At 47.1% G+C, this 14093-nt stretch overlaps 1 protein-coding gene across 6 annotated transcripts in view; it reads left to right on the forward strand.

Annotated features, from left to right (window-relative positions):
• Positions 1 to 14093, forward strand: part of ACACA (acetyl-CoA carboxylase alpha) — a 100308-nt gene that overhangs the window by 43101 nt on the left and 43114 nt on the right. For 5 of the 6 annotated variants that reach the window (XM_079325281.1, XM_079325282.1, XM_079325285.1 and 2 more), the window contains 9 exons: positions 318 to 461; positions 925 to 1021; positions 2188 to 2295; positions 4513 to 4569; positions 4869 to 4913; positions 7486 to 7527; positions 7848 to 8063; positions 8857 to 9012; positions 10873 to 11076. In XM_079325281.1, coding sequence (XP_079181407.1) covers positions 318 to 461; positions 925 to 1021; positions 2188 to 2295; positions 4513 to 4569; positions 4869 to 4913; positions 7486 to 7527; positions 7848 to 8063; positions 8857 to 9012; positions 10873 to 11076 — 1069 coding nt within the window. The remainder of the gene's footprint in view (positions 1 to 317; positions 462 to 924; positions 1022 to 2187; positions 2296 to 4512; positions 4570 to 4868; positions 4914 to 7485; positions 7528 to 7847; positions 8064 to 8856; positions 9013 to 10872; positions 11077 to 14093) is intronic. The other variant, XM_079325284.1, reaches the window with a different exon arrangement.

Below are 14093 nucleotides of genomic sequence, written 5' to 3' on the forward strand. Positions count from 1 at the left end.
CAAATCTTAAAATTGCTGCTGTTTGAATCACGTTCCACCCACAAAGCAAAACATAAAGACAGGAAGAAAAATAAGTTTGGCTTTGCATAGCCAGAATTCTCCTGTCATCTCAAGAAATACCTGTTTTAAGGGGTTATTGCATTGTTTGCCAACTCTGAGTGCTGCTGTCACTGGGCAGCATCCAGGTAAGGGTGGCACCAGAGGCAGGGCAGGGGAATCCAGCGGGGATTGCACAGCCACACTCCAGCTGTGCCCAAACCTGCTCCCAGTGCTGTCCCCTGGCCCTGCTGACTGTGCTCTCATTCCTTGCTGTTCAGAATGTCCTTCTCTTCCAACCTCAACCACTATGGGATGGTGCACGTGGCCAGTGTCAGCGATGTGCTGCTGGACAATTCCTTCACGCCCCCGTGCCAGAGGATGGGGGGCATGGTCTCCTTCCGCACCTTCGAGGACTTTGTCAGGTGTGTGGGGCTTCTTTCTGTGGCCACCTGCCCACCTGGGCCCCCACAGAGCTGGGGGAAAGCTTTGCCAGCTCTAGAGCTGGGGTTAGGCTGGTTCTGAGTGTGTTTCCCTGTTTGGATCCCTCTGTGTGTGTCCCCTTTGCAGTCAGGGATCAGCATCCCGGGTTCCTGCTGCTTGGAGATCATTTGGGAACGTGCTGATGTCTCCTGATGCTCTGGGATGGGTGTGTGTGGGGGGGGTTATTTGTGCTTCCAACCTTTTGGGAAAGGCAAACCCCAAACAGAGCCCTCAGCCTGCACCCAGAGTCTCTGACAAATGTAGGACAATCCAGACTGGTTTGAGGAATTACCCCCACATCTTTGAGGGAAGGAGAAGGACCCTTTCCTGCCAGCACTGCTGGGTTCAGTGCTGGCTGTGCTGGCAGTGCTCTGGTGGTGACAGCCCCTTCCTGCTGCATTCCAGGATCTTTGATGAAGTCATGGGATGCTTCTGCGACTCTCCCCCGCAGAGCCCCACGTTCCCCGAGGCCGGCCACGCTTCCCTCTATGATGAAGACAAGGTAGGGTGGGTTTTTTTCTGGAAGGTGCTCTCAGGCTGGCAGCAGGCTGAGGCTGGCTGCCCCTCCCCAGCTGCACTTAGCTTTGTGTCTTTATGGCTGTGATTTGCTTGCCTGTTCCACAGCGGGTGACTCGGCGTAGGCGGCCGCTTTCCAGCTCTGTTCTCAAACTATGGCTCAGCCTCTTGCTCTCCATGTAAATTTAGTTTATGGCTTTTAGCATCAGCAGAATTCCTGGATCCACAGCAGCATAACAGAGTTTAAAGCCACCATTAAGTCTCCAGACCCTCTCTCTGCACAGGATGTTGAACTGCATCTTCAGCCCTCTTTGTCCTGTGTCTGACTCGCCGTGTTTCCTGTCTTACACCCTTCACAGTCACCTTAAACCCTGATTCTTCCCTCTGCTCCACCTCTTGGAACTGTTTTTGGGAGGAAAAGCTGGTGGAGCTGCTGAGTTTTTGCAGTGCTGTGGAGAACAGGTGCAGAGGAGGCAGGTGGTCCCTAATCCATAGGGATAGAAGTGCATTTCCCTCAGGACACAGGAGTGGGAAGCTCTGCTGGAATACAGCCTGTGTCCAGAACAGGGCTTTGTTTTCCACCCATCCACTGATCCTGATGGGTGTAAGCACTGTAGCCTTTTCCAGAATATTATTGTCAACCTTAATATCCTCAGATCCCTCTCTTTACGTCCCCTCACCTCACCAAGGTCATTTCCTGTCCAGACTCACTTTTTCCTAGTTAATCACAGGCTCCTGGAGACTGAATCTGTAATTTCTTGGAACCCTAATGGAACTGATGTTTCCACATTATTCTGTGTTGTTGTGGATATGAAAACTCATATTGCTTTGCCCCTACACTTTGATTAATTTAATTACTTTCCTTGATGCAAAATCCTGTAAGGAGAGGGCACAGGGTCAAGGCCTATCTCATCCTCAGACTTGGATTCTCCAAAGGAGGCTCCTGTTTGATGTTTGTGGACATTGACTTCTGTGAAATTGCAGATTTATGAGGCTCTTTGCTCAAGGATTTCCCTCCAGAGTTTTCCCTGGTGGGGTCACTTCCCCCAGAGCATCTCTGCTTTAAGGCTGGGTTTAGTGAGCCTGTAGTGAGGGCTGGCAGGTGTTAAATGACTGATGATTCCCCATGGGGGATGTTCCCTTGTCCTGCAGAGTGCCCGGGAGGAGCCCATCCACATCCTCAACGTGGCCATCAAAACCGACAGCGACGTGGACGACGACAGCCTGGCTGCCATGTTCAGGGAGTTCACCCAGAGCAAGGTGAGGCCCTGCTCCCTCTGCTCCCCTCTGCCTCTCTGGCCTTCTGCAGGATGGGGAAAGTCTCTGTGTTCCCAGGTTTGGGGGGTTTTGTTTGATTTCAGAACAGCTACATCCTTGATTTGTCCCATCTAAAGCATTCCCATTGCTTTGGCTGGATGGAGCTGAACCTTCCTGAAGCTACCAGGTCTTTGTTTCTCCTTTTAATCTATCAAGTCAGGACTTCTTCCCTTGAATTTTTGGTGGGATGAAAAACTTGGAAGGTTTTAAACACATCAGGTCCATCCACATACTTTGAAAAGTGTTCTGTCCCTTTGCCTGGTGATAACGTTGTTGCATGAGCAACAGAACATGTCAAATGACATTAAGATGTCCTGTATTTGTGAATCACCATAGTCTTAATGCAATTAAAATTTATTGCCCTTGTTAGCATGCTGGAGCATCATCCTTATACAATATTTCTGGCATGAGGAGCAATTATTTGGCATGTTCTGTTGCCCCTTCCCAAGTGTGGGAGACACTTCAGAGTCCCAGGTGTGAGTGCTGGGACAGCCTGAGTTGGGAAAAGCCTCCTTGTGTCCATTCTGGTCTCTGCCTGCACCTGCTTTTCTGGTGTGAAGAATTCCACCAGCTTGTGGAGCTGAATATCCCAGCAGGAGCTGGAATTCCTGATGCTGCACTGGTTTGGGGAGCACTGAAAGGGCTCCACAACTTCTCAGTGTGGGAGGTGGGAACATATCCTGCAAAAATCAGGGATTCCAAAGTGGGACTGACATCTACATGTCTTCAGTAGCTTCCTGTCCCTTTAAACAAGGAAAACAATCAAATCTAAGAATTAAAACTACTTCTGCTTTTCATCTGCTTGATCATGCTCCAGGCGTTTTATGGGAGGGGAGAAAAGCAAAGAAATAAAATATATCTATAAATAAAAAAAAAATCCAAAACCACATTAAACTATCAAATAGGTTGATCCAAATTGTCCAAATAATCTTCTAGTCCCAGCATGTTGTGTGTGGTTTTTTTAATAGAAATTAGGATCATATACTTGTAAATGACTTGTGGAGGAGATTGAGGCAGTCAGTGGAAATGGAGTTTCTCCAGGTGCTGATGGCTAATCACTCTGTAATAGCTGTGGCCTTGCTGGGAGACCCACATTATTACCATGTAATCAGAATCCTGTTGCTCTGCTGTTATTGTCTGCCACTTGTGGAATTTTAAAAGCAATAACAATTTTTGCTTTTTAAATCATGGCATTATTAAAGTTATTTTCTTCCTCTTGCCATGAATATAGTCACTGCTGCTCATTTCCAAAGGGCTTAACCTTAGTAAAACATCACAGGCTGTGCAGAGAGGGGCTGGTTTGTTCCTGCTTGAGCTGAGTTGTTGTTCCTTTTTGTGTTCTTTGCTTTTAAATTGGAAGAGGAGAGCAGGAAGGAGAAAAGTTTGAAAAAATAGGACAATTATGAGACCTTAGCACTTCAGAGGATCAGTGGTGTGGCAAATTTTGATGGCAGAGAGGGGGCTGAGGGAACACGAGGGAGAAGCAGCCAGAATGGATATTCAAATATATCTGTTTGAAAAAAAAAAAATAACTGACATCTGACTTGTATCACCTTAGCAATGGGGAATCTTGGAATCTCAGGATGGTTTGGGTTGGAAGGGACCTTCCTGACATCCCATCTGACCATTGTCCATCTGATTCTTGTCATGTTCCTCTCTGCCCATGCAAAAAGTGTCTCTCCCTTCTACTTTAAAGTACTGGGAGGTCACAGTGAGACCCCCCCAAACCTTCTCCAGGCTGAGCCTGGATCTGTGCTCTGGAGCTTACTGTGCCAAAAGCAAGTGTGAGCTACATTCTTCCATGGGTTACCTCCTCTAAAACTCATTTTCCATCATTTCCCATGACCTTACCACATCTCCACCATTCTCCCTTCAAAAACAATCTTGGCAAATGACCAAGGGTATTTCCTACAAGATTTGGGTGTGACTTTGCTGCACTCCTGCTTGGCCAGGCTGAGCTGGAATTCTCTGTTCCTGGGGTTTAGTTATTCACCTGCTCAGGTGGAAGGGATTTGGGGATTTATGCTGCACTAGGGAAGCTGAAGGGAAGCAGGAGCTCAGAAGGATGTGCAGAGCTTTTTCACTTCACAGAGGATTTCAGATCTCAGTCTGTTCTTTCCCTGCCAGTGCAATCAGCTGTTTCCACCCTTGTTTTTGCAGAAATCAGTGCTGATTGAACATGGCATTCGGAGGCTGACTTTCCTTGTGGCACAAAAGGTATTTCTACATCTCTCCTGATGCTCAGGACTCCTTGGTTTCTAGCTCATGATACCATTGGCATCTGACATGTTTTTTCTTCAAATTAAATGCTGTATTTAGTTCTCTCTTTGCTGTTTTTGTCCTCTAAAACTTGAGATGGTTTTCATGAATTCGCTTAAGAAAATTAATTTACAATTGTAAACAATCTTGATGCCTCTTGTATTCTTGAATTAATTAATTTTTGATTTTAATCCTAATTGCTAGCTGTCTTCTGCTTTTGTTTTTTTCTTCCTATGTGTGTATGTTTCGTTTGTAAGGACTTCAGGAAACAGGTCAACTATGAGGTGGATCAGAGATTCCATGTAAGTAAAAAGGGCCTGGAGCACGGTGCCATTCCTGAGTGAGGCCAGGAGACACTCAGGGGGCTCTGGGCTTCCCATTTGGATCTCATTCCATGCCCACACTGAACTGTTGGAGTGTTTATTTGGACACCTGGCTGCAAACCCACTCTGGGCATTCAGAGGGGCCACTGAGCCTCTGAGTCTCCCTCGTTACCTGGCTGAGCTCAGGAAGCCACTCTGAGCAAAATCTCCTTGTGTTGTCTTCTGTTCTCAAGTGCAATTATCAGTGAAATCTTATTTCCTAGCTAGTCTGGTGATTTCTTTTGGCTTCTTACTGATTTTAAAATAACTTAGAGCAGTCGCTGAAGGGACTTGTTAAATTTTGCAGAGTGGTTTTGTGGTGTGGGAAATGTTGGATGCTCTTACTGCTGAGAATTACTTCTCTCCCCAGGGCCTGGGCATCAGTGAGGCCTGGCTAGGTGGAAATATAAGGCATAAACCAGATTTTTAGCTCCTGGGTATCTACTTCTCAATTCTGGAAGTTGTCAGAAGCCCTTCAAGTGCAAGAAATTCACCCTGTGCTGGTCTAGAAAAGGGAAAACAAGTTCACAAAGCAGCAGAAATAGTGTTGGAACCTCTGTGGGAGTCACCACGTGGGAATTGTTGCTCCCAGTGCAGGCACAGAAGTGTCAGCCCATGGCTTAGGAATCTGGATTTTGTGGAGAGATTTTTTGGGAAATTTAGCAAGAAAATCTAGGCTTTAGGTTTGAAAAAAGGAAGTTTTAGAGAACAGAACGGGTGTTGGGGGGATGAAAAATCAGAGTTGCTGAGTAAATGCTGTGGGATGTGTCAGAGGTCAGGAAGGAGGCACAGAACAGAAGGAACCAGCCCCAAGCTCTCCCTGGATCCTCAGTTTGGTGTCAGCTGGCTGCAAAGTTTGAGGAGCACCTCTGGGAGCTGCTCTGTCAGTCTTTATTACTGCCTGCTCTCCCAGCCCCTTCATTACTGGACCAACTATTAACTTAGCCAGGGCCTGGGCTTGGGTTTGTTTTTGTTTTAATTACAGTCTATATAATTAGTTCCCAGCATGTTGAGGTAATAGAGAGTTGCTCCAGCAAGCTTCCAATTTCCTCATCTCATTAGGTTTTTAACGTGATTATTAGTATAATAATCAACTCTGATGATTTCTGGTGTAGCTTCTTGCATTCTGCAGTTTGCAGGGTGTCTTGATTGGCTAATTTAGGCAAATTATTTTGATTGTCTTGATGATGGTTGGTTGATTAGAACACAGCAGGGGTATAATTCTTCTGCCTAGGAAATGGAGCACTCTTTTGGATTTTGGTACCAGGGCACTGAGGATTTTTTTGTGTGTGTGCACATCTAATGATGATATTTGCCCAGCACACCAGTGAGGTGCCTTGGAAGCAATTCCATTAGTGGTGGAATGAGGCTGGAGATGGTGGGAGAAGCTGGCAGCATGCAGAGGAGAGCAGGTAGGAGGGGTTGGGAGAAGTCAGGAATCATGGAAGAGGCTCACAGACAATGGAAATATTGAATTTTTAGGCAGCATTTCTTGTACCACTGTTTATTTTGGAAGACAAAACACAAGTTGTTTTGCTCAGCTGAGAGTCACCAAGTGATGTTTGGGGTTTTTTTTACCTAGGAGGGAAGGAAAATGACTGACCAGAACAGTATTTCCAGCCTTAAAATCTGTGTTGCTCAGTGGTGGCTTGCACAGTGTCACTGGTTGTCACACTCCCTCCAGCTGGGCTTGTTCATCTCTCATGGATAATGGAATGTGAGCCAGAAATTCAGTGGCCCCAGGTCAGGTTCCCTGTGTTTTGCTTAGTAAGACAGTCCTGGCAAGTTGTGTGTGTCCCTCCAGGTCACCTTCAGCACAGGCAGCAATGTTCTCATGTGGTGCAAAGCTCTGCCCAGTGAAAGTGCAGTTCCAGAGCAGGGCATGGATTTGCCTGGATGGAACTGGAGGCACAGGATGCTGTCTAAGATTTGTACAATATTTCAAAAAACTCTCAAGGCTCTGCCAGGGTTTTATCTCTGCAACAGAAAACCCGAGAAACTGAGTGGTGTGTGTGGGATTTTTGTAATTTTTTACTGTTCCACAGAGAAGAATAAAGTTATTTGATTCCAACTCCCAGTTTTCCTTGGGAGGAGAGTATTTCTGGCAGTAATGGTGTGAAGAGAGCTCTAGAATAAAATCATTGTTCTGTGTACATCTGCATCCATAACAGAGTGTTCATATCACTCCAGACATTTCCACAGGAATCTTAATCATAACAGAACTAGAAAAAGTTTCCCACTTCTGTGTTGTTATCTGTTAATAACTGGCAGTAATAATCTCAAGCCAATCAAGTATCCTCTTTTGCATTAGTGAGGGCAGGTTTAAGCTTCCTCTGCTGTCTGGAAGGGGACTTGATTTTCCCCCCACCTTTGTGATGTTAAAAAAGTAGCTGGGAACAACTTGTGTCACCTCCTGTGCTGTGGGGCTGCCCCAGGAGTGGCCTGAGAGCACTCTGGGGACATCAGTGCTTGCTTTGGGAGGGCTGACACTGTTGTTTTTATTTTCAAACAGAGGGAATTCCCAAAGTTCTTCACCTTCCGTGCCCGGGATAAGGTGAGTTGGATATTCTTAATACTTTTCTTCAAGTGGTTGCTTTAATTTTCTTTCACAACTCAGAATCAGGACAAAACTTTCTGGTTCTATGGAAAAGAAGGTTTTTTGAGGGGGTTGAACTTGAGAACTTGCTGTTCTGCAATTTGTGTTATGCTCTCAGTGCTTCAACAATTTCACAGCTCCCAGTGACTCCCAGCTAGAAAAGTCTGGGTTGGATTTGTTTGAATTTTTAGTGTTTGAGTTAAATATGAAATTTCATTAGTGTCTCACCTTTGCAATGCACTCTTCCCCACCCTCTGCTGTGTCCATGGGCCCTGCAGTTTGAGGAGGACAGGATTTACAGGCACCTGGAGCCAGCCCTGGCCTTCCAGCTGGAGCTGAACCGCATGAGGAACTTCGACCTCACAGCCATCCCCTGTGCCAACCACAAAATGCACCTGTACCTGGGGGCTGCCAAGGTGGAGGTGGGCACAGAGGTCACAGACTACAGGTTCTTCGTCAGGGCCATCATCAGGCACTCAGACCTGGTGACCAAGGTGAGTTTGTCCCTTTCCATGATGCTGGAAGGAGTTAAAGGAATGAAGTAGGGATTTGTTAAAAGGCTTTCAAAGGATTCACCTTGGGCAGTGCAAAAGCACAACTGCAGTTCCATCTAATATCCTGGGTCACAAGTTTTCACATTTTTATAAGTTTTGATCCATTTCCATATTGGGGTTAATTGCCCAATTCCAGCTGCAGGTTCTGCAGTCCCATCCTCCTAGATTCTCTCCTCAATTTGCTGCTGTTTGCACTTTTTGGGGCTGAAGCTGCAGCAGTGTCCTTGGTTCTGGGGCTGGAAAAGGATTGTTTTGTGTGACTGAGCTGTGAGAACTTGCTGACACTTTATATGAAGTTCAGGGTCACACACTAAGGCAGTACAGAATCTGGAAAAAATGAAAGCTAAAACTTAAGGTATCATCCAAGGTGCTGAGTGAAACCCAGGGTCATCCTGGGGAGCTGCAGGATCCAAAACTGACAATTCCCAGGATGGAGGGCTGGGGGCTGTGCCCTGTCCTTGCTCTTTGAAATCCTGGTATCCCTGTGCTCCAGGGAGGTTTTTCAGGGGCTCAAGAAGAGAGTCATAAGTCCTTAGATCTTGAGGCAGCAGTGGCTTGTCCTGTCTGGTTTCAGATTTGCTCTGAGCTAAAGGAGAGCACGGGGCAGCCAGGTGTGGGATGCAGGCACTGGGAACACTGGGGGTGGATCTGCTGCAGGGCTGTTCTCTCCACCAAACCCTCCTGCATTCTCAGGCAGTGATTTGGGAGTAAAAAGCCCCTTCTCTGTTGGCAGGAAGCCTCCTTTGAGTACCTGCAGAACGAGGGGGAGCGTTTGCTGCTGGAGGCCATGGACGAGCTGGAGGTCGCCTTCAACAACACCAACGTGCGCACGGACTGCAACCACATCTTCCTCAACTTCGTGCCCACTGTCATCATGGACCCCTCCAAGGTGGGAGCTCCTGCCCAGACCAGCCTGCTGCTCCTTCCAGGCTTCTCCTAAGAGCAGTGTTAGTCACAGAGCCACAGGATCATGGAATGGTTTGGTTAAAGTTCATCCTGTTCCAACCCCGACACCTTCCACTGCCCCAGGTTGATCCAAGCTTGGCCTTGGACACTTCCAGAGAAGGAACAGCCTTTTCCAGGGCCTCCCCACCCTCCCAGGCAGGAATTTCTTCCCAATATCCCATCCAGCCCTGCCCTCTGGCAGTCTAAAGCTGGTTGGTTGTGCAGCTCAACTCCTCTGTGTAAACTGAGGGACAATTATTAGAAATGTGTTTTGTGTTTGAAACTAAACCTATTTTTTCATTGTGTGTTTGAGGTAAACACTTTTAATAAGGAAGCAGATGTAAATGCTCTTCTGTTTGTTACAAAATTCAGATTCCATCCAAATAATACATGAGCTAAATTAGGAACTTAAAAAGAATCTGTAAATTCAGCTACAGAAGTGCCTCATTTTCAATCTCTGATACAAAACCACAGAGATGAATGTTATAAATAAATGAACATTAAGCTTTGTAGATGCACAGATGAAAGTGTTCAGTCATAAAGGATGTTTGTGGCAGGCAGAATCACCACAAAGCAAGTCCCAAGTCCTGGCTGAATCTATCTGGAAATCAGCATTCAGTTCATGGGTACCCAAAGATGAGAGCTGACCTTTCCTGAGGAGAACAGCTGAAAGTTTAAAAAGATGGATTGGGTATCAAAGTAACTCTCTTGCTTGCTGACTTTTAAATCATGATTAAAAATTGGTGGCTTAAATCCCTTTTGAATGAACCTTTCCTGGTGTGTCCAGAGCTGTTGGTTCCCAGGAAGTTCAGAAGAAGCTGGGATCTTCACCCCTTGAAGTTGGGCTGCCCTCAGATCCAAACCATGAGTTTTCCTTGAGCTGCTGTGCAAAAGAGACTTTTTTGGGAAAAATGTTTAACCCAGCCTATAAATTGCCTTCTTTTAATATGCACTTTGCCCACAGTGGTATTTTATAAAGTTTAATAGAAGAGCAGAAGGCCCAGCTCCAAGTGGTAATTGCTTTGTTGATTTAAAGCTCCATGCAGGCAGTGAAATGTGATTATTGTGCATGCAAGGGCTACAGAACTGCTTGCCAAGGATTTGGCTCCCCTGAATTCTGTAGTTCCCAGGTGTGAGTGGTGCTGTGCAGGGGAGGCAGGGGGTCCCTGTGCTGGGGAAGGTGGGTGTGGTGGTTGAGGTCTTTTTCAACTTAACCATTCTGTGGTTCTGTGTGCCATGAGGAGACAGGGACGTGGATGGAGGGAACAGGGATGTGAATCCAGCACTGTCCCACTACATCAGTAGTCCCCAGGAGCAGTTCCTGCCTGTCTCAAGGTTTAGGATGAGGTCACCAAGGTGATGTAACTGCACTGGCCCATGTGCTGGTGTGTGATGCTTGTTCATCACCTTGGAGCAGTGGGATGGGAGGACAGAGCAGCGATAGATCCAGGAATGGTTTGGCTGGGAAAGGACCTTCCAGCCCGTGTCCCCAGGCTCAGGCAGGGCTGTGTCCCCAGGCAGGGCTGTGTCCCCAGGCAGGGCTGTGTCCCCAGGCTCAGGCAGGGCTGTGTCCCCAGGCAGGGCTGTGTCCCCAGCCCCAGGCAGGGCTGTGTCCCCGGGCAGGGCTGTGTCCCCAGGCAGGGCTGTGTCCCCAGGCTCAGGCAGGGCTGTCCCCAGGCAGGGCTGTGTCCCCAGGCTCAGGCAGGGCTGTCCCCAGGCAGGGCTGTGTCCCCAGGCTCAGGCAGGGCTGTCCCCAGGCAGGGCTGTGTCCCCAGGCAGGGTGCTGAGGCAGGCTGTGTTTCAGATCGAGGAGTCGGTGCGCTCCATGGTGATGCGCTATGGCAGCCGCCTCTGGAAGCTGCGGGTGCTGCAGGCTGAGCTGAAGATCAACATCCGCCTGACCCCCACGGGCAGGGCCATCCCCATCCGCCTCTTCCTCACCAACGAGTCGGGCTATTACCTGGACATCAGCCTCTACAAGGAGGTGACAGACTCCAGGACAGGACAGGTACAGAGCTGGGGCTGGTGGGGGCGTTGGGAAGGGATACTGACATCTGGTGGGTTGTTGGAAAAGATAACGATTTCCACATCTCTGGATATATTCAGGTCTTTGAATGTAGAATCTGAAATAGAAATAATAGCAACTTCTGATGTAGAAAACAATTGCTGAGCCGGTCTTGCTGGGTAACTAAGAAGGCAAAGGGTAAAATGAGTGAAAAGAGGTTTTTATGACTCAAAGCAAAGGATAAAACCACCTCAAACAAAAGATGTTTTTACCAAACAGAAGGATTTTCACAGGCAAACAAGAAAGCCAATGTTGCAAGTGGAAAGAAAGATCTCAGAATTTTCCACTGAAAGAAAACTGAAAAACAACTTCTGGCTGACTTTTGTGCTTGGAAAATAGTACCATGAATATGGTAATGTTAGTGGTTATTATAGGCTCTAGGTAATAGTAAAGGTATTGATGGGTTGTCATGTTATTAAGATGCTCTACAATGAAAAGTATTTCATGCATTGTGACCAGAGCTAGAGTGGCTTCAGACAAACCCACAGCTGTGGCTGACAGGCTGTGGGCTGGGCTCTGTCACCCAGGACCCCTGAATTGCTGAATCATCTGGATACAATAATCAGCATTTTAAAGAGCAGCCTGAAGCCCCTGTTTAGGCTCTTACTGTAGGTTGTGGTGGCTCAGGTAATCTCAGAGTATTTTGGGTTTAAAGCCCATCCCATTCCTGCCCTGCCATGGGCTGGACACTTCCACTAGAGCATCTTGTTTCCAGCCTTGTAATACATTGTAATGCAGCACAACATTGCCATTCAACTTAGCCAGAGGAAGGGGAGTGTAAAGGTAAGCTGACAGCAGCAGATGTGAAAATGTGATCAGTTAAGTCAGTCTGATTGTTTTGTACAATCATTTGGGCAGCTGTTTTCCCAAAGAGTTTTCATCAGAGTGCTCAGTAAAGTATAGAAAAGGAATCACTGCTGATGCTCATCCTGTAGGTTGTAATAAAAAATATTATTAATTATACATTTTCCTGAGTAGATAGGAGAAAATCTGTGAATGTGTCCTTTAAATTCTAAAGATATAAAGAATAAGCTGGGTAGGAGGATGTAAAATTATGGAAGGTGCTTTTATATCATTTTTATGAAGTGTAATGGGCTTCTTTGTAATGGTTGTGGCTGGTGTGGTATTTCTGTTTTCCATGGTGCAGGAGCAGTGTGGTTAACTGAAATACCTACATATGCTAAAATCCATGGAGCATGGGATGCATGGAAAATATTTAAATAGAGAAATGTTTACATCTCCCTGTGTAATCATCTCTCTGCCAGGCAGGAGAAGCAGCAAAATAAATCACTTGGGCACTGTGAATGTAGAACACAAAGTGCTGAGTCACCTTTCTCCCCCTTTTTCCATTTAATTTTTCCAGTGAGCTGCTGGCTGTGGAGTCCATCCAGCTCTGAGATCCCAGCACAGATAGTGTCAGTGTGTTTTACCTCACTCCTGCCTTTGAGGGGAGATGAGGAAAGAAAAGAACATTTTAATAACCTCCAGCAGCTCAGCTTAACCCTTGAGTTGGGTCAGTCACTTGTGAAGGTCACAAGTGAACTCTGAACTGATGAGCTTCAGTATTGAAAACTTGGGGAATGGGCTCATGTGGGGCTGTGTGAACTTAAAATTAAATTTAATTTGTTTTCCAGAATATTAAACCAGGTTCTAGTAAAACAATATACTGATGTTTTTAGGAAACTTCCCCCTCATGCTGGAGGTTTATAGGGTGAGTTCAGATTTGTGGATTTTCCCCTGTATTTTCAGAGGGGTCTTCTAAACTTAGAGAAATCTTTTAAAAAATTCAGATATTACTGATGTGCTGGGTACTTTCATGACTTCTGAAGAATGGTGAATTTGATTCTGAATGCTGATCTCTGGTTTCTCAGTAGTGGTGATGCTCAGCACAGACTTCTCCAGTTGCCTACAGAGCTTTCCAAAGATTTAAGGAGAATTTCCACGTGCAGATCCTGACAGATCCCCAGACAGGCATTGTCACACTCACTCATTACCCTGAACAAATGCATCTCCCATTAAAGGAGCTGCCTCCCAAGTTAATGTTTGTGCAGGCTGGAGAGAGCATAAACTGCTGGTTTTATCTAAAAATAAAACCAGGCTTTACAGAATTTTGTGTAATTCTCCAATTAGCTCAGTTCTGTTAACCACATCCTGACCAGGTGTGTCCCTGTTAAGCAGCATTTGGGCCATTTAAGGTGTTTTTGTCCCATTTTAATCTCCTATTTCTCCATTGAAAAGCTTCCCTTCCAAACCCTGCCTGCCTGGAATATATAGTGCCATGAAGCACAGCACTTGGTAATTCATGTTGCTACTCTGGGAAAATCTTTTAAACTTACAATATCAAAACTTCAAGCCCAGTGACATATGCAAGTCCTGACCCAGCTGGCAGCTCCTGCTCCATAAATAACTGAGTTCTGCTGGTTGCTCCCAGCTCCCACCATCCATGGCACAGCCAGGGGCTCAGGGGAGCTGCTCTCAGCCTGGGTTTGTGCTGGGGTGTGCCTCTGTGTCCCAGGGGTGCTCTCTGTGTCCCAGGGGTGCTCTGTGTGTCCCAGGGATGCTCTGGGTGTGGCTCTGTGTGTCCCAGGGGTGCTCTGTGTGTCCCAGGTATGCTCTGGGTGTGGCTCTGTGTGTCCCAGGGATGCTCTGTGTGTCCCAGGGGTGCTCTGTGTGTCCCAGGTGTGCTCTGGGTGTGGCTCTGTGTGTCCCAGGTATGCTCTGGGTGTGGCTCTGGGTGTCCCAGGGGTGCTCTGGGTGTCCCAGGGGTGCTCTGTGTGTCCCAGGGGTGCTCTGGGTGTGGCTCTGGGTGTCCCAGGGATGCTCTGTGTGTCCCAGGGGTGCTCTGTGTGTCCCAGGGGTGCTCTGTGTGTCCCAGGGATGCTCTGGGTGTGTCCCTGTCTCCTCAGGGATGCAGCTGTCAGTGCTGGATGCTGGGGTTGTGCAGGGAGGTGTCTCCAAGG

The sequence above is a fragment of the Erithacus rubecula genome (assembly GCF_903797595.1).
Source record: "Erithacus rubecula genome assembly, chromosome: 22".
In the NCBI taxonomy this organism is placed as follows: Eukaryota; Metazoa; Chordata; class Aves; order Passeriformes; family Muscicapidae; genus Erithacus; species Erithacus rubecula.